Below are 19472 nucleotides of genomic sequence, written 5' to 3'. Positions count from 1 at the left end.
ACAGTGTTGTAAATACAACTTAACCACTAATTTCTAGTTGTGTCCTCTTTTGGAAGGCCAAACAAAGTAGTTTCTCTTTCACAACTAAACAGCGTCTCACACACTGCGGCCTTCAGTGAGCGGAGGCCGGAGGCCTAGAGTGAGCGGAGGCCGGCTTGAGTGAGCGGAGGCCGGCTTGAGTGAGCAGAGGCAGGGGGGCTTGAGAACGGCGCGGCCGACGGATTTGACGAAGGAGCGTCCGGCGGGCTTGCAGCAACCACATGTGACGACCCCGGGCTGGACTCCGCTTCGTCCACGGTGAAAGCCGATCCGGCGATCCACAGCGCAAAGTTTATGTATTTCCTCAGCGACCAGCATGGATCAGCTCCAGGCATGACGAAGTGGATATCGTCCTCTTTTGGAAGGCCAAACAAAGTAGTTTCGCTTTCACAAGGAAACACACAGCGCCTTCACGATATGTCGGCGGCGGCAACAACAATACTACAGCGAGAATAAAAGTTACGCCTTCTTTCTTTGCGTGAACATTTGGGTGGCGTTATGCAAATCTTCTCACATTGTGATGTAGACATGTGGGGAAGTGTTGGAACGAGCCGTTTTAGGTAGGCGTGGTTGACTCTTAACTTTTATAAAGAATATCTCTTTGGATTTGAGACTTTAGTCTTTGCAACTTCTTTATGCACCAAGAGCTTGTAACACTCCGAAGAGAAAGGAAAAATTTCAATTGCATCATATATGACCCCTTTAAGGAAACTTTTGACTTGTTTCCCGAGGCCACAGGAGGTCGCAATGAGCAAAATAATGCAGCGCATTAATTGTCAATTCAAATAATTGTCTATAAAAACGTGCATTACGTCTAAATTAACATATATAAATCAAATATAATTTTGTAAACTGCATAAACAATTATGAACAAAACCGTATCATGTGTTTATGCATTGCTTAGCCTAATACAAAGAGCCAAATCGCTGATCACACAGATTGCATTTAAAAACATATGAGACGCAGTGAAATTAAATAAACCTTCACAAATTTGCGTCGCGTTTTCTAAACGTTAAACTGTTTTAACTTTGCATGACTTTCTTTGCATCTCTTGTATGAGACGCGAGTGCAGCAGTCATATTTGTCCGTGTAAAAATGTGCTGAATATGCGTTCTGTGTGAATGGCTTGGTTTCGGTTTTAACCTAATCAAGATCTTCTACGCATTGAGCTACTATATTTCTCTAATATTTTGAACGAGTAACACAGCAGCGGTGCATCTCGTGGGCTAGACTAACAAAACATTAAAATGCAACGTCACTTACATCATCACCGCATCTCGCGCACCACTGATGACGCTCCCTGACGCACTCCTAACATTCGATTGTACTATTTTTGCATTCAAATGCAAATGTTTATTTTAAATTTGACTAATATTAATTTTTTTATTCACAATCTCCTCATCACAGGCAGGCCCAGCACTCAATTCAGCATGTGTTCTGTTTGTGTGAGCTGTCTGCATCACTCGTAAAGCGTGCCTATATCATGCGCTATCGAACATTTTTTATATAGTTATCGATGAAGGTGTACCGTCGATAAATATCGATACCGTTTTATTGCCCAGGCCTAATACATACTATGTGGATATGCTTCAGAAGTCAGCTGATTCCTTAATGAGAATATGTATTTCTTTCCCCTTGAGTGATTTGAGAATTATTGTAATTGCCATATGTAGTACTATAGATTTTCAGTTGAATAATAGACATTAGGATTGATCTGTTTTAGGATTGAACGTTCGCTTGCATATACAGTGTCTCTTCAGTCACGAAAATGCAAATGCCCAACTGCAGTGATTTACTGTGTCTACCTATAGACAACATCAGGGACTCTTGTCTTCCTGTGCATTAATGGTCCTTTTCCTGAAAAAACAGGATGTGGGAAACAGGCGGAGGAAAAGATCAGAGGAAACCTGCACAGACCAGAGGAAGCCGCTGCAGGCTGGCACTTTACCATCTGAGTTTAGTTAAACACTGAAACAAAGAGGCGTCCATAACAATAAGCCATCTAGATGATCAGATTGATTTCCTGTGCTGCCGGGTGGGTGTGGAAGGGCGGGTGGATTAAGTTAGGTGTCAGTCGCGCTCTTGCCCTGACCATTTGGTTGCAGGCTCAGCGGTTTACGTTCCTGACCCGAAATCATCAGCTGTTGCTTAATATGACTTCAATTCTTGCCCTCGATCTCTCAATCAGTGTGTACTGCAATGAGATACATGCCTCGACAGCCGCGTGTTGTGTGGTGACAATTGGAAAAGAACGCAATGGCAATGCAAGATCATATGACCTGAATCACATTACACTGTGGACCAGATTCAAAAGCAAATCGCAATTTTGACTAGAATCCTTTAGTGCAAAGTCATATATGATAAAATAAAAAACTGAATTAAATATTGACAAAAATATACAATATTTTGTGAATAATGAATATATAAAATATACTTAATTTATTACTAAACATTTCATTATAAAATATAAAAAAGTAAAAACATATACCTATACATATAGGGAGACAAAAATATACAGTATTTAGTGAATTATATAGTCATAATGAATATGACTAAATATATATTATTACATACAATAATATATATTTTAATAATTAGCTATATATAGATATTAATAATTATATAATTTAATTATAGCAATTATATCACTATATATATCTATATAACTGAATATATAATTATATATATTATTATAAAATTACTATAATAAAATAAACATATACTATTCATATATAAAATGTTAAAATATTTTGAATATATATTTTAAAAATATATAGATATTATATAATATATAGAATATATATTTAATAATAAATTAAACAAACAGTACGTGTGTGCAAACTATCAATGCTATCAGTCAATCTTGATCAAAGGATTGAACAATAGAATAATTCTAAGTAAATTTCAAGGAAGTTAGTTATGACTAACTGGCTGTATATGCTCAATGTATCTCCACATTCTAACCTCTCTGCATTCCTATATAAAATATTGCTTGTCATATTGCACAATGCAGCAGAATGCAGGCAGTGCCTGCAGTGCTGCTCTCCCAGCAGAGACAATAAAGTGCATTAAAGTGAGATGTGTTGCTCCGCTGATAAGCCCTATAATTACATGCATAAATAATTAGGTCGGCAACTCTGCAGGGGTAAGCATCTTGGACTTATGTTCTAGGAATTCAGGTTATGGCCCTGTCTTCACAGAGACTGCTCAATAAGCACAAAGAGGACACTTCTTTAATGGACAGGCTTAACTAAAAATTAAGAACAGAAAACGGCAGCATTCCGTAAATTATTCATGAATACATCCAACTCTCTCTCTTTGTTCTACGGGTGATTTAATTAAGCAAATGATAAATAAAGGAGAAGAACCATTGATGTGGATGACAACAATGCAGGAGCCCAGTAGATCAATGGACCATAATAATGGAGTGACAGGTGGCGGTAATCACCTAAACAGAGAGCCGGTACACAATCAATGACACACTCAGAATCTTCGAGAGTTTGTTTGACTGAGTTAACACTGTTTATTAGAAAGAATTATATAATCAAAATATCCCTCCTCACTTCATTTCATTCTTTGATTATATTCATGGGTCCGTGGGATTGTGCTTTTTATTATAAAATCTTATATAATTGTAGCATAAATAAAAAGGAAGTACACAATTTCATGCAAGATCTGAGAGGAAACTGGAAATAGGAAGAAACAGGAAATAGGGCGAGTTGAAAGAAGTGAGGCCTCACCTGTTTGACACGGTCAGGGTTGACGGTGGTCTGTGGCTGAAGTATGCTAACCGGCTCTGTTTTCTGAGCGCTCTGTGGCATCTCCCGCACCTTCTCTGCGATGAAGTCATGGACGCTGTTCAGCGCCTCTACAGTGCCCTGGATCAAGCAGACACGCTCTGTTGTTCCTAAAGGAGGCACACAAAGAGAATTATAGTTTAGGCTCAGTGTGATTTACCGATGTTGTCTAAAGTGTGTTGTAAAGTGATTAATAAAATGGCATTTTTCTTAGTGCAGTGATGAAGTGAGGGCCAAAGGAGCATGTTTTCTGTGTAATAAACTAAAAACGGGTTTACAAAAGCCACTGCATTGTTCCACCATGCTTCAGTATTTTCCATGTCAACTTAATTCTTAACTTTAAAAAGATTTCTTTTAAAATCACATGACCAGCCATCAGGGTTGACGGTGGTCTGTGGCTGAAGTATGCTAACCGGCTCTGTTTTCTGAGCGCTCTGTGGCATCTCCCGCACCTTCTCTGCGATGAAGTCATGGACGCTGTTCAGCGCCTCTACAGTGCCCTGGATCAAGCAGACACGCTCTGTTGTTCCTAAAGGAGGCACACAAAGAGAATTATAGTTTAGGCTCAGTGTGATTTACCGATGTTGTCTAAAGTGTGTTGTAAAGTGATTAATAAAATGGCATTTTTCTTAGTGCAGTGATGAAGTGAGGGCCAAAGGAGCATGTTTTCTGTGTAATAAACTAAAAACGGGTTTACAAAAGCCACTGCATTGTTCCAACATGCTTCAGTATTTTCCATGTCAACTTAATTCTTAACTTTAAAAAGATTTCTTTTAAAATCACATGACCAGCCAAAAAATACTTGGTAGAGCATTGCATTGCATAGAAATGGCTCAGTGGTAGAGCATTGCATTAGCAGTGCAAAAGGTTGTGGGTTTGATTCCCAGGGAACACACATACTGGTAAAAAATGTATAGGCTGAATGCACTGTAAGTTGCTTTGGATAAAAGTGTCTGCTAAATGCATAAATTATATATACATATAAATATACACAGTGAGTACACACATATATTATATAAAAACAACCTTTTATTTTGGATGCGATTAATCGATTTGACAGCACTAGATTAAATTAATAATGTCAGTGTAAGTTCAAGACAATTGCCATATCATCAAATAAAATATAGTAAAATAAAGTCACCCCTAAAATAATTATATGAAGTATACACATATTTAGTGTATAAAATAATATATAAAAATTTTGTTGAAATTTCATATATATATATATATATATAAAAGCACTTTAAAATGTCATTTGTCACCTGTACACGCTCCCTATAGTTATCTATATGCATATATTTCCCATCAACCTCTCATAAACATCTCTGCAGTAACCCAAAGTAGTGTTACTACTGCTGGTGTAAGACTGAGGTCGTTCGGCATGTTCTTGCGATTGATGGTGTTTGGAGCTAAAACGTTGATGGAAAGCTTTTTTCCTTACATAGAAGCAGCATAAAATATCATCAGCTGACAACACCAGGAATCACTGATAACAGAAGGCTTACTTTCTGTTTTTACTCAACTAAATCTTATAATATTATGGCGCATTGTTTGTATGACAGCCACGTACAGTGATAAGCATCATACGTGTTATCAGAGAGTGAATCCGTCAGTCGCTGGGCCATCAATCATATTCCACTAGAGACTACAGACATTGTGTTAGGAGACAAACAACCAGCATTAGAGCATCTGCCCATGTAAATACCATGGATCTATGTACATGCAGACTGAAGTTATGGGAGCAGCTGCAATAACAGTCGCCTGGCAATGCTACTATTTTTGGCAGCCTATTCACAGAAAGCCTTCCATTAGACGCCCCAAAGTCTCCACTTTCAATTAATTCTGATACAATATCGGCATTTCGATTCCAATTCCACAGAACATGAGGTTAAACGCATGCACACACACATACATTCACCATTGTTTTAATGGTGCAGACTCTAAAGGAATTAACCGACTGCGGTTCTCTGATTGGTTACTAATCCTTCTACACTATAACATTTTGCCCGAAAGCGTGCTTCTGGGACATTTATCCTCCAAAACCCACCCGAAATCACACTGCGCCATAACAGAGGCAGTCAAACGTGGCCATTCAGATTCAGAAATAAAAACTAAATCCACAAAAGCTTTAAGTAGAAGGGAAGAGGGGGGAAAAAACTCAACCAGACTGATCCGAAGCCAGGATCTCTTGGCTCCCGAGAGGCTGGGAAGCGAATCGGCCCTTATCGGCACGGCACAGTAGGGCTTTCCGGTTTCCTTTTAACCTTCTATTGTTTACTAGCATGAAAATAATTGGGTTTGGTCCCAGACTAGCTATATGAAGCCGTGTTAATACACTCAAATTGAGGAATATCAGGATCATGGATGGGATCTTACAAAAACGAAAAGGAAAAAAAAAAAAGCTTTGCCGAGCTCCTGACAGCTGGCGGCCCGAGAGTAATCTGTGGCAGACCAATCGGGGCGGTAGATTATTAGAGCAGAGATCACCATTGTTTTGGCAGGGAGATGAGGGGGGTAGGGTGTGGACAACACCAGTCAAACAACTGTCAGGGAATGAGGGCTAGTTTTGAAACATTACTTATTTTTATTACCAAATAGCTGCATAAGCACAGTTATGTTGGCATACATGCAGAAAGCTTATGTGTTGTATTGACTGTCTGGTGCTGGAGAGGTTGTGATGTGTCTGTTGTGAGATACTCAGCGGGATATGGGAAGAGGTGGGGGGGAGTTTAGAAAGAGGTCACTGAGGATCTTCTTCCCTCCTGAAAACAGAAGGGTCACTTTCTGACACACGTTTAGGTTTCTGTCCATGGAGCTCATTGAAAGTGATGGGCAGTTTGCTTTACCACCCATCTAAGCACATAAACACCCCCCCTCAACAGCTCATTGCCTCATCAGCGTCCACACCAAGAAATAGTACACATAGTGGGGCTGGGCAATATTTTATATATACACAACATTTTCTATATTGTTTGGCTGACAATATAAAATTAGCCAACATTTACATACTAAATAAGACAGAATGGATCATGGATATTCTTGGATATTTCAATGAATATTCTTTTTTTTTATCAAAGAATCTTAATAAAACATTATTAATAATAATAATAAAATTATTTTGGACTAAATCAGCATATTAGAATGACTTCTAAAGGATCATGTTACACTAAAGACTTGAGTGATGATGCCAAAAATTCAGCTTTGCCATCACAGGAATATATTATATTGTAAATATATTTTACAGACAACAAAAACATTTCTACTATTATTTCACAGTATTACTGTACTGCATTGCTGCACCCTTGGTAAGAGATTTATTTCAAAAACATTCCAAAAAAACCTTACTGACCTCAAACAGTAACGTTTGTATATATGTGTGAGTATATATAAAAACGGAAGATATAAAAATATAATTCTTCTGATAATATATATATATATATATATATATATAATGGAATGATCCAGAATGTTGCATGTTCTGGCATCTTTGATATGTTTTATTTAAAAGATATATATTAATTAATTAATTTTATTACATTAATCATTTTATTACATTATATAAAAATAATTTTATTACATTATATAATTTTGTTTATTTAGTCAAATAAAGTGTTTTGCTTTTTAATTTTTTTTTTTAATTACTACTGTCTTTCTGCTATGAACTCATAGTTCCTCTAATAAAAAAACGAATAAAATAAGTAGAGATATACATATGTAATGAATATCATGAAAAGAATTAAAAAAAATATTCAGAAATATAATTTTTCTGCATAGCCCTAGTACACAGTTAACGAATGCCAGTCGTGCAAAATTTTGATTTTGATTCTGATACAGGCCCTGTGAGTCACTGTGCTGCTTCTGAAATTAAGGTTTTGGTCTCCATCCATATAGACACAGAGGCTAGAGACTAATAGACATATTAATCACTGATTTCAGAATAAGTGCAAACTTTGTGCTAGTAGCATTTAAAGAAACACACACGGCTTACAGTACATACAGACCAAGAGTTAAAAGTAAGAAAAAGTATTGGGCATTGCGGAGGTGTTTTATATAGTTGCCTAGGGAATGCCTGCTTGGCTTTGTTCACTCTTGTGCTAAATTGTTTTTATACAGTTGTTAAGTAGATGAGTCATTCATTCCTTGTTCTTGTTTCTAGATGGTGCAACTCTTTGGTGATTTAGCTACTGAGAACATTGACAAACATCATTATTGTTATTATTACTGCACAGGCTATCCTATCTTTCTTTACAGGAATGCCAATTTTTTCCCCCTAAAAGCATATAAAGCAGAGGATGGACTGAGGCCTGTTTTGTGTAGTTGTGTGAGTGATGGAGTGTCTGGAAGGCTGTTCTAAAGAGTAACTCCATCATGACTTCAAAACTTGAAGCAAAAGACAATGTAAGTCCATAAGGGCCCCTAAACAAAACCACATGAGCATGTACAACACATTAACAGGTACTGTATGGAATGTAATGTTAGCTCATTAAAAAAAAAGAGCCAATTAAACCATGTAAATAGTGCAACAATGTGAGGTAATGCCTAGATCCTGCTAATTATTTAGAGAGAGGACAGAAACATGGTGGCTCATGGATGGATATTTTGGTCATTTTGTTTACTCGAGTACTAGAGAGATTAATCATTTCATAGAAGGTGGGATGGTTTAAGAGAAGTATAGATCTGCATTATTTTGTTGGTCATTGTACAGACGTCAGACTGACGTCCATGGCCAGACGTCATTTTTAAGGTGTGTCAGGTTAAAAATAGTCCAGCAGAAACATGTCTCAAGACCACAGCTCTGTCTAGCTGTTTGAAAAGGAGAATACGTCCTGTGTGAACGCCCTCTAATCTCTCCTCAGAGCGCTGCTGCTGCCAAAGACTCAGAGTCAGTGTTTGCGCAAATTGCTGTCAGAGTGGTAGGCACTGTTGAAAATGACGCCATAACTAAACCCGAAAAAAAAAACATGGCTATTTTTTTACATTTGCGTGTAGTTTCATCATTTCTGAGTACTTGGGAATTCTTGTCCATCTCTACTTGTTACAAATAAAAGAAGTATGTATGGAGAACCCAACTTTTAAAATTTTGCCATCATTTACTCACCCTCATGACATTCCAAACCTGTACAAGTTTCTTTCTTATGTTGAACACAAAAGAAGATATTTTGAAGAATGCTGGTAATCAAAAAGTTGATGGTCCCCATTGACTTCCATAGTATTTCTCTCCCTACTATGGAAGTCATTGGGGACCAACAACAAAGATTCTTCAAAATATCTTCTTTTGTGTTCAACATAAAAAAGAAACTCATACCGGTATAGAACTAAATTAGTTTGAATTAGATTTTTTTTAAATCTATGAGGTTTAAAGTAGTAGACGTTTTCTAAAAATGATTACAAATCATTGACAATCACAATGACAATCACAAACATAATCAGGTTTAATGTGGTTGATGTTGTTTATTTTACTATTAAAGTATAATAGTAATAATAATAAAAATCATAATCAGGTTTAAAGCAGTAGATGTTGTATTCTAAACTATTAAATAATAGTAGTATTAAAGGTAATAGAAAAAGTAATAGTAGTAATAAAAGTATAAAGCAAGTAGATGTTTCTCAAAATTATATATATAAAAAAATTCACAATTAGGTTTAAAGAGGTAGATGTTGTTACCATAACTCTTGTTGTTACATTAACTGTTGTTCCCTTAGCTTACCTTAATACAGATAAATAAATAATAATAATAATTTAAGGCGGTAGATGATTCCTAAACTAGGTGCCCAGAGCTTGTCCATAGGGAGAATAGTGCACTGTCATGTAGATCACAAATGCTGATCACAAGCTCCCACAACACCAAAGCTGCAAGATGGATTGACCCATTGATTGACAGGACTCTGAACCCATAGAAATGACCACAGCGAGCTCAATAACCAATTAAACTGCTGCGTACCGCATGACAAATGACACCAGCTGCTAGGACACATGGACAATCTTTCAGAAGACACACCATATGGGAATGTCCAAGAAACTTCTCTACACTGTATCACAATACGAGAAAATTTTGACAAGCTTCCTGATTGCCTTCCTTTCAAATAGTCCAACAGTGGCCCTAGAGATTTTGTGAACATACGACCCTGCCCATGGACGAGGTTACAGATGTTTCCTGGATTTGGTGTTAGGAGAAGGGGGGGGATTAAAAAAGCCATCTCCCTTCCTCAGTGACTCGTATTTTCCTGTCTGCTCATCAAAAGACTTCTGATTGCAGCCTCCACATGCACGAGTCCCACAGGAGTCATTGTTTCAACATGGAGCACCCACTACGAGATGAAGTGTTGACTGCGGGGACGGGCAAATTAAAACGGGGACACCTGGGTCCTGTTGGTGTCAGTGTGCACCGTTATGTTAATAACTACATGAATGTTTAGGAGGGGGCCAGTCCAGGCATATGACATAAGACACATCACCACAGCAACTGGCAGACCCTGAAAATATTGTGGGGCAGCTGCTGATGATGTAATGTGTTTTTATTTTAAAACAGAAAGGACGGGGTGTTGCATGTGCTTATGTAATCACGAACAGTAAAGAGGAAGAAGAAAGATGGGGATTGGAAATTCGGAGAGAGTTTCCATTCAAATCTCTTTATGCTCTTTGAAACTGTATTTTATAGTCTGTCAGGCTGGATGGACACTCCAAATCCAGACGTTTCTTTACAGGCCTACACTACCCCATGTAAGCAGTAACTAGGGCAGATGGGAACCTTTCTTTCCAAGTCTTCTTAAAGAGATAGTTCACCCAAAAATGAAAAATTAAACCTCTTCTTAGAAATGGATGATTGATTCCTTGAAGAACCTTTAACATCCATGGAACATTTCCACTACACCAAAGGTTTTTTATAGTGGACAAATTTTCTTCATATTTAAAGTTTTAAATATTCTTCACCCTAAGAAAAAATTATAGCGAGGTTATATGGAGAACCCAGAATGGTTCTTCTATTACATCACTATAAACCCTCCTTTGGAATCTTAATTTTTAAGAATGTACAATGAAAGTTAATGGGATTTAAAACAACATTGGACCCCACTGACTTTCATTGTATGAATTTTTGTGACAGAATAAAAGCAAGTCATACAGGTTTGAAACAACATAAATGTGAGTCATTTTTGGATGAATGATCCTTTCAGTCAATTCAACCCTGCTTTTTCAATGGAACAAGCCTCTATAAACAGCAGAGGAAGGATAGAAGGGTCTCCAAAGAATAACAAATGATCTGGAAGAAAGAGTGAATTCCTCTTCAGTGATGTCACTCGTATTGAGAAGTGCCGGGTTTGTCCACCCCTTTTCCTCAGTTTGACCTAAGCCGTCCCCAGCCCCCAACATCTATAGTGACGTCGCCATGGTTACGGGGCCCATGCCGTTGAGATGCCTGGGCTGGGATCCTGTCCTCATCTTTTTCTCTAGTGTTCTCTCTCACCCTCTCAAGACCTTCCTGCACACCCCTCCAAGACCTCACAGAGGGACAAAGACAGAGCGAGAGACAAAACGACAGGCAGAGAGTGAGAGAGAGACACAGCGAGGAAGGGACTGCGATAAAAGGGAACGGGAAAGCGAAAGAGATTCTTTATTCAATGTCTAACTCGCCAATAAAGAAAGGAAAGAGGGGGTAACATTACTCAGAGAGAAACTAAACTCTCCAAAAAGAAAGATGAAGAATGAAAAAAGAGGTGGGAGATGGGAAGGGGGGTCTAAACTTTCCTGCCAGGTGCCTAACACTATTTCAGAGGCTCCTGGGAGCTTTTCCACTTTAGCTTAAAGGGGTCCTATTATGCTCTTTTACAAAGTCTTGATTTTGTTTTGGGGGTGTACTAGAACAGGCTCTCATACTAGGTTGTTCGAAAAACACATTATTTTTCACATATTTTACATTATTACAACTCCTCTCTCCCCAGTCTGGCACGAACGGCTCGAATAGTTCCTGTATCAAATGAAGGCCCGCCTTCTGAAATACGAAATGTGCTGTGATTGGTTAGATGGACCAGTGTGTGTTGTGATTGGCACCACTCGGCGCCTGGTCGGGAAATGTCATGCCCCTCACCATAGCCACCTGCTGTGAGCTTCAGTGTAAATATTGCGTCAACATCAAATCAATTTGAGAGCGATTTTAAAGCCGGATGATTGTAACCACTCTAAGTTCATCTGCCTTGGGAAAGCTAGCATGTCTCCAACATAGTGATAACACCCGTTGTCTTCTCTAGTGCAGCTCAACCATATCTCGTCCCATTCGTCGATATTTGTGATATCACAAATCCCGGAAAATATGCTTTGTAGTCCAAACGAGTTGTTCGTTGTAGTTTTTGAAAAGTGATTTCTGTTAAATAAAATATCTCCTTTTGAATTGGACTTTGAGCTTTGTAACTTCGCAGATCTTTTTTATGCTCAAACAGCAACATTACAGACTAACTAAAGTTGAAAAAGTGAAAAAGCATAATAGGACCCCTTTAAGAGTGGATATTCGCCTCAAATTGTGTAATCTGTGCATTTTAGATGTGATGTGATTAATTTAGGGCTGTCAATTTAAGAATAAAATTAATTTATTTTTACAGTTTTTCAATGAAAACAGCTGTGCTGCTTATTATTCTTATGGAAACTGTGATACATTTTCAGTATTCTTTGATGAATAGAAAACATTTATTTGAAACTGAAATTTTTATGTAATGTCTTCATTTGTGGACTTTTCTCTGCAGATTTGTGGTAATTTTGTTTAATTTACTCCCATTTAAGTAATAGTTCACGTTATTAACAAAAGTAACCGAATGACAGCCTAGATATATTTCTTACATTTCACATATGAAATGAATAAAAAAGCAGGGTCCATGAGCTTAGACACTGACTAACTGTTGATGAGGAAATGACTCAAGAGGCAACTAAGGCCAACTCCACGTGTGTGTTTCTGCAGATTTCTGAAGAAGGAACTGCATTTGGAGATGGTAAATCTCAAGGGACAGAAAAAAGAAAAGGACACAACTGCCAAAATGGGATGTTTCAAGAGTCTGTAATCCTATGTGACTCGCTTCTTAAACTCACATTTCACAAACCTAAGCCCTGAGGATCACAAGCAGCTATTTACTGTCATAAATCTGCTGCATACAAACCTAAAGTCAAATAAGAATGTGATGTTATTTCTGGATGAACACCTCACGTTCTGACAGACAGTTCTCTCAACGTGAACTCAAACTCACAAACTACTCTGAGCAGCATTTCACTTAACACTAACGACTTGGCATTTGCATCATCGATAGCTGCATGAGTTATGTCTTCTAATAAAAATATCAAAAGGTATTTTCAGCAGATCTTTTTTTCTAAAAGAGTTACAGTCCCCTGATTTACGACTGCTGACGTTTAAACGGAACAGTTGCCTTTGCCTTGCAGGGGAACGGAGAGAAGGTGTAAAATCCACAGATGCTTTAGTGTTTGCTCCTTGTTAGAGGAGACTCTGCTCTACAGCCAATGAATTCACTGCTGAAATGATTTCAAGTGTTACACAGACTACGGTTTCACTCAGACCTTCCACACACTTGTGAAGGATTATGAATATTTGTAATTGTTTCTAGACATGTGCATTGAACACTGCGACTGAGACTCCATTGCAAATCCATTGCATCTGTGTTTGTGAAGATTTATCGAAACCATCTATCCTCAAGAGGTTCCTGTGGATGTTTAGTTAGCACATTGGTCCAGCTTACTTATTGTAGCAAGCAACCAAACAACTGCTCAGCCAAATACAAGGAGATCCAACGCATGTATAACAACTTGTTATACTGAACGCACGCTAACCCGAGTATAATGCCTGACCCACGCATCAACATGCAGTAATATGCTCATGTTCTGAAATGTTTGCTTGTTGCACACCTACACAAAAGCCACCTTCATTATTCACCATGTATCAATTCACTTCTAAATGTGCTTGAATTAAGCTACAAGAGCAGGAAGAACACACACAGACACACTTTATGTAGACCACTGTATCCCAGCGTGCATCTGCAGTCTCCAAACGCTGGTGTGGTAACCGGAGCTGGTGTGAATTCCGGGCTTGCACAAATGATTCAAACAGTGACCGATGGTCATCTACATTAGGTTATAGAGGAGAGAGTAACCCACTGGCCCCCATAATTCAGTACGCTGTGAACGGACAACTCATTTAAGATCCCTCCTCTGCTTTCTTTCATCCTTCCTACCTTTAGTATGAATAATGAAGCTGCAGAAAGGAGAAAAGTGAGCAAGATAATGGAGAGGTTGTGTCACAATCTCTCCGTCATCACATTCCCAGTTTTCTCATAACATAAGCGAAACTCTTAAGCCATTTGGTAAATGTCTGTCAATACCTTTGTTTTGTCTACTTAGCCTAAGGATTTTTGTGCCATTAAAATGTTTCTAATTTACAGTGTATACATAATCATGTGTATGTGATCATATAAGGAGAAAAAAATAAGGAAAACCTGTTATACAAAAAAATATACAATATATTACTTCTAATTAGAATATTTATATTATTTATGTATATAATTACTTCTAATATGATTATTATTAGTTATATTCAAAAAATTTAACAAATCAATATAGAAATGTATTATTATTGCAATAATACTATTGTAATGTTAAATAAAACAATTATTTAATCATTATAATAATATATAATAAAACACTTTAAAATGACAATATTTATGTTTTAAGATTTTATAAATTAAGATTTATTTTCTTCATTTCCTTGCATTCAAGCATTAAACCACAGAGTTGTTATTTTGGTGTTAGTAGTTTTAGTTTACATAATATATATGTGTATACTGTGTATATTTATTATGTATATATAAATACAAACACATGCATGTATATATTATGATATGTGAAAAATATATGAATATATATTAAATATATTTATATATAATATAAAATATAAGAATATAAATATATAAATGTATATGCATGTAAATATTTTCTAAATATATACTGTATGTGTGTGTATTTATATATTCATAATAAATATACACAGTACACATACATATATTATGTAAACAAAAACTTTTATTTTGGATGCGATTAATCGTTTGACAGCACTAAAAAATATTATATTTACTCTGATTAAAAAAATTCACACACGTAATTTTTCTTTCGTCAGAAAATGCCAGAATTCGTATTCGTATACATACCTGCATAATATAGTTTTTTTTATGTTTTAGTTTGAATGGTTTCATCTTTGGTAAAACCAGCTAGCTAGCTAGCATATTGCTAGCCTTTAACGGTCCTGTAACTTGGAAAATGAACACTGTGCTTTATAATCTGAATAAACACAAAGAGCTCCATTTGCAAAATGAGCTAAATTCTGAACTATCTCAGTAAAAACACTTGCGCTTGCACAAGCAACATTAGCATATTTTGCTAACCATAAACTGCAAGCTAATGAGAGTGGAAGATTGCATTTACATGATCAAAAACTCATATTAGAAAAGCTAAATGAGTTTGATGATGCTGAGCAACTGAAAAGTGTGCCATTTTTGCTACAATATCAGAATGCTAACGTAGCCTAGCCTGTTTGCAATCCTCAAAATGTTTCCTTCTTAAATCTACACCTAAATGCTTTTCCCGTCTACATACTCAGTGTCCTCAACTCCTTGAGCGCATCTCCCTGCGGAGGGATTGGGTTCCATACAAGTGCTCGGAGCCCAACACACACCTGTCTCTGCTTGCCTGCTGTCCATCAAAGATGTCTAAACACTGCCCGACTGAACGATAGGCAGATTGAGTCAGCTGGCATGGCTGCTCCAAACAACAGGAACATCCAAACGTGCTGCCACTTTCCCCCAAAGCTGTCATGTCAAAGCGCCGCTAATTGCTAAGAGTCCTCTTTGGTCTGGGCCTCCTCCACTGGCCTGTGAGTCATCTCCTCCGAGCCCATTGAGGCGCCCAGGCCTGAAGATCCAGGGCCAGCTTTCTGCTCTGGTTCTTTATCAGTGTTTTCAGTGTCTCCGAACCCTGAGCCAAGTTTCAGTCTGCAGCCTACTCCTTATCGCAACCCTTTAGCACTAACTTCTTATTTATTTCTGCTACAAGAGACCACCAGAAGAGCTTTATTTTTTCATTTTTATTGTTCTGTCCCATGTTTTCAGTTTTCTACTTTTCATAATGTGTATTAATCTGCTCAGAGTTTACTCAACAGATGACCTTATCCATAGCAACGGGAGAATGCCTGCCGTTTTACATCATGCACACAATCTGTTCCCCATTTCGTACAGCTGGAATTCGAGTGAGGCAATGGGGTTGAGGAGCCAAGCAAGGCCGGAGAAGTCAACCTGAAAATGAGACACCCCCACCGCCTTCTAAGGCTCTCAGCACCATGAGAATACTCTGACAGGCGTGCAGAAATATTGAGTGTTTGAAATGAACATACACTGCGTGCAGTTGCCAATATATGAATGGATCTCGCATGTGCGTGCAGATGTGCAGAGCAGACAGAAGGCGTTTGTTGTAACGCAGAGCTAGCTGTCCAAAAACTGCGCTCTGGTAGCAGCCACGTCACTTCTCAGAAGTCAGTTGGGTTTAATTGAAGAATTGGCTTCTTTTCAATTCATGAGTGTGGATGTGAATTGAATTGGCCACACCCCACAGGAAGTTGGACTGGAATGGCAGGAAGAGGAAATTTAGTGAATAGAGTGCAACAGTGCCCACCAACTTTTTCAGCAGCCTGGATTATGGAAGTCATTTTTACATTCATCATTCATAGGGATTCCAAGTCTTCATTACAGAGTTATAAAACATGAACCACACCAACCAGCTACGAGCTGAATCACAAGATTTGAAACGCAGAAAAAAAGACAAGACAGTTGTGTCAATGAGGGAAAGAACTACAATCCCATGAAGCATTACAAATTACAAAATATAAAACTATTGATTTAAGGATGTTGGTTTTACATATATACAAATAATTGATTTGACATTTCATATAAAATATGCACATAAACACATTTAAGTAGTTTGCAGCACTTCATGGGAGTAGGCAGGCACCTAAAGTGTTCTTTTGGTGCAATTTGTTAGTTTCGATTCTCTGATTGGTCGAGATTTCTTTGCAGAATCATGGGTAATGTAGTTTCTCATCAGGATTCCTGCTGTGAAACATGATAATTATTTAAAAAATAAACTGAAATAATGTGGGCATATATCATTGATTAACAACCTCGTAGTTCATGTAGGTCATCTTTAACGGTTTACAAGTTAACGTCAAAAATCTATTTCCCCATTAAGGAAATAAATAGGATTTTTACCTTCAGAACCCAACCATTTTTTGCCATTTCTATTCAATTGCAATACAAAATGAAAATACTTCCTAGTGAAAAATAAATATACTGAAAGTATGCTACAAATACATTTAATTGTATTTGTGGCAATTGTACTTTTGGTATACTAAACTGGTATACTTAAAATCTGCTAAATTGAAACAACTAATTTTGTACTTGATGCACTTTAATTGTGTGGATGTTGTGCTGAAGTCCAACTAAAGATATACTGAAGTATTTTTGATTGTGCTAAAGTGTAACACATTTTAGGCTTAATAATAAGAAATGTGCATTGCAGTAGTACTCTAAATAAAGTTTAATTATAATTTTTATATCAGACTTGAGCGATATGTCAGTAAATATGTTAATAGATTTGAACTATACTTAGTATGACAAATGTATTTTAAATAAATTACTTTTTTACTAGGGCTGCAATTGTCTTATTTTGCTTTTCTACTAAATTAATTTCTTTGAATTTCAGTTCATTTTCAATCTACTCCATTACATTCCAATTAAAATTGCAATTCCACATCCTGATTGCTACCTCAATTTAAACAATTCAAATTTAGGAAGTATTTAAGAATTGAAAAACCATTACCAGTTTTATTCTGAACAATGCACAACCCTGCTGCTCGGGGACAATCATAACAATGCCTCAGGTCAGCTTGTGCCGCACTACTTGACTCGCTTGACTTGCCGTACAATTAGGATTCAGCTCCAAAACCCCTTTAGGCTGCCTTAGGTTAACGTACAGCTCATGTCAAAAAGGACACGATCAGCACTGCCTGTCAGGAGAAGTTTTATTTTGCTGTGGCTGCCAAAATGCACACGTAACCGGAGCTATTATCCAGCTCTGCTGAGGGAGTTTCAGGAGTTAGCAAACGCCACTCCGAATGAAGAAGCTCCCCGCTAGGAACAGAGAAGCATAACACTCGTTTCTACGTTTAAAGGGTGTGGGTGTCTCACAATCGACTTGGCTTTCATCCTCCTTCCTGAAATTTGGCATGGAGCACACGGCGCTGGCCAGCCAACCCCTGTGCAGTAAAGTGCTAACATTTCATGACAAAGGAGGCTCTGAGACGCTGCCCCTCTGCCTGCACCTGCCCTGTGTGGGCAAGGGAGGTGAAACAGTGGGTATGAAGGTTGAAAGCACTGATTGTGAAGTCTTGAGCGCACGTGTGGATCTTCTCCCTTTCCGCTTCTGGTTTTAGTATGAAAACTGAGAGGTTAGTAGTCAAAGACAAACAGGAATCAGTCTTTTAAAGGTGCTTTATTCTCGCTTATTTGCTTGATCTCTTTTGGGAAAGCCCAAGTGGTGCATCAGCTAAACGTTTTGGGGAACATTTGGCTTTGGCGATAGCTGAGAAGCAAATAGCAATTAGCAATCAGCAAAATAACAATTAGCAATCTTCTTTGTGTCTGCGGTCGAAGGTTTCATGTGACTGAAAAGGCAACATCATACAGCCTGGCTACAAGAAGAATAGCAAACTATAATCTGTGTCTTTGTTTCACTTGACTGTAGGCTAGAAATGACAAAATCACAGGGATGACAAGATATTAGCTTTAGAACAATGTTCCAAAAAACAAAGACATGCCAAATGTTCTTTTGAACTTTACAAAAGAGTGCAGTGGCATTACCGAATTTATATGCCATCACTCATACATTTGCCTTTTGACATTTATAAAATGATCTATTAATTTATATATACACACAGAATAATCTAAAATAATTATATTGGATATAAAAGTTAAAATAAAAACCATTAAAAATGTGTTACATAAAATAAACATGAACTGAAATTAAATAAAATATAACAACTTTATGTATAAAATAATATTAATAATAATGTATATATTCACAATATTTTAAAATACCTTTTATAATATTAAGCTATATATATAATTTAATGTAATATACAATTTATAATAATATAATCATTTTATTTTATAATTATATATTTTAGTTAAGTGAAATAAATGTTAACTGAAATCAAATAAATTATAAAAACGTATTTTAATCCAGCTGTAGTTGACAAGGCCATATTCCTTTTTCATTTAGTTTAACTGCATGTAAAGTATTCAAATTAAAATTGAAATTAAAATGTATAAAAACTATACAGCAATTTAAAAGCAAAAAATCCTTTGACAAAAAATGGCAAAAACACACAACAAAATTACTAACATTTTAACTAAAATTAAACTGAAAGCAGAAAATATACAAATGAAATCGAATTCAAAATATTAAACTACAATAGTATCTCAACACTACAATGTTATACATATTTATTGTATATTATCTTATATTACAAAATTTATATATAT

General features: G+C 36.9%; 1 protein-coding gene across 1 annotated transcript in view; it reads right to left on the bottom strand.

Moving 5' to 3' along the window:
- Positions 1–19472, bottom strand: part of LOC107548550 (RNA-binding protein Nova-1-like) — a 59301-nt gene that overhangs the window by 11471 nt on the left and 28358 nt on the right. Inside the window, exons 5-6 of the mRNA XM_016229268.1 lie at positions 4210–4365; positions 3780–3946 (exon numbers count right to left, since the gene is read on the bottom strand). Of these exons, the coding sequence (XP_016084754.1) occupies positions 3780–3946; positions 4210–4365 (323 nt within the window). The remainder of the gene's footprint in view (positions 1–3779; positions 3947–4209; positions 4366–19472) is intronic.

This window comes from Sinocyclocheilus grahami, unplaced genomic scaffold, assembly GCF_001515645.1.
Source record: "Sinocyclocheilus grahami isolate Dianchi unplaced genomic scaffold, SAMN03320097.WGS_v1.1 scaffold350.1, whole genome shotgun sequence".
In the NCBI taxonomy this organism is placed as follows: Eukaryota; Metazoa; Chordata; class Actinopteri; order Cypriniformes; family Cyprinidae; genus Sinocyclocheilus; species Sinocyclocheilus grahami.
The sequence above is the reverse complement of the archived record's forward strand: the minus strand, read 5'-3'. Positions and strand labels throughout refer to the sequence as shown.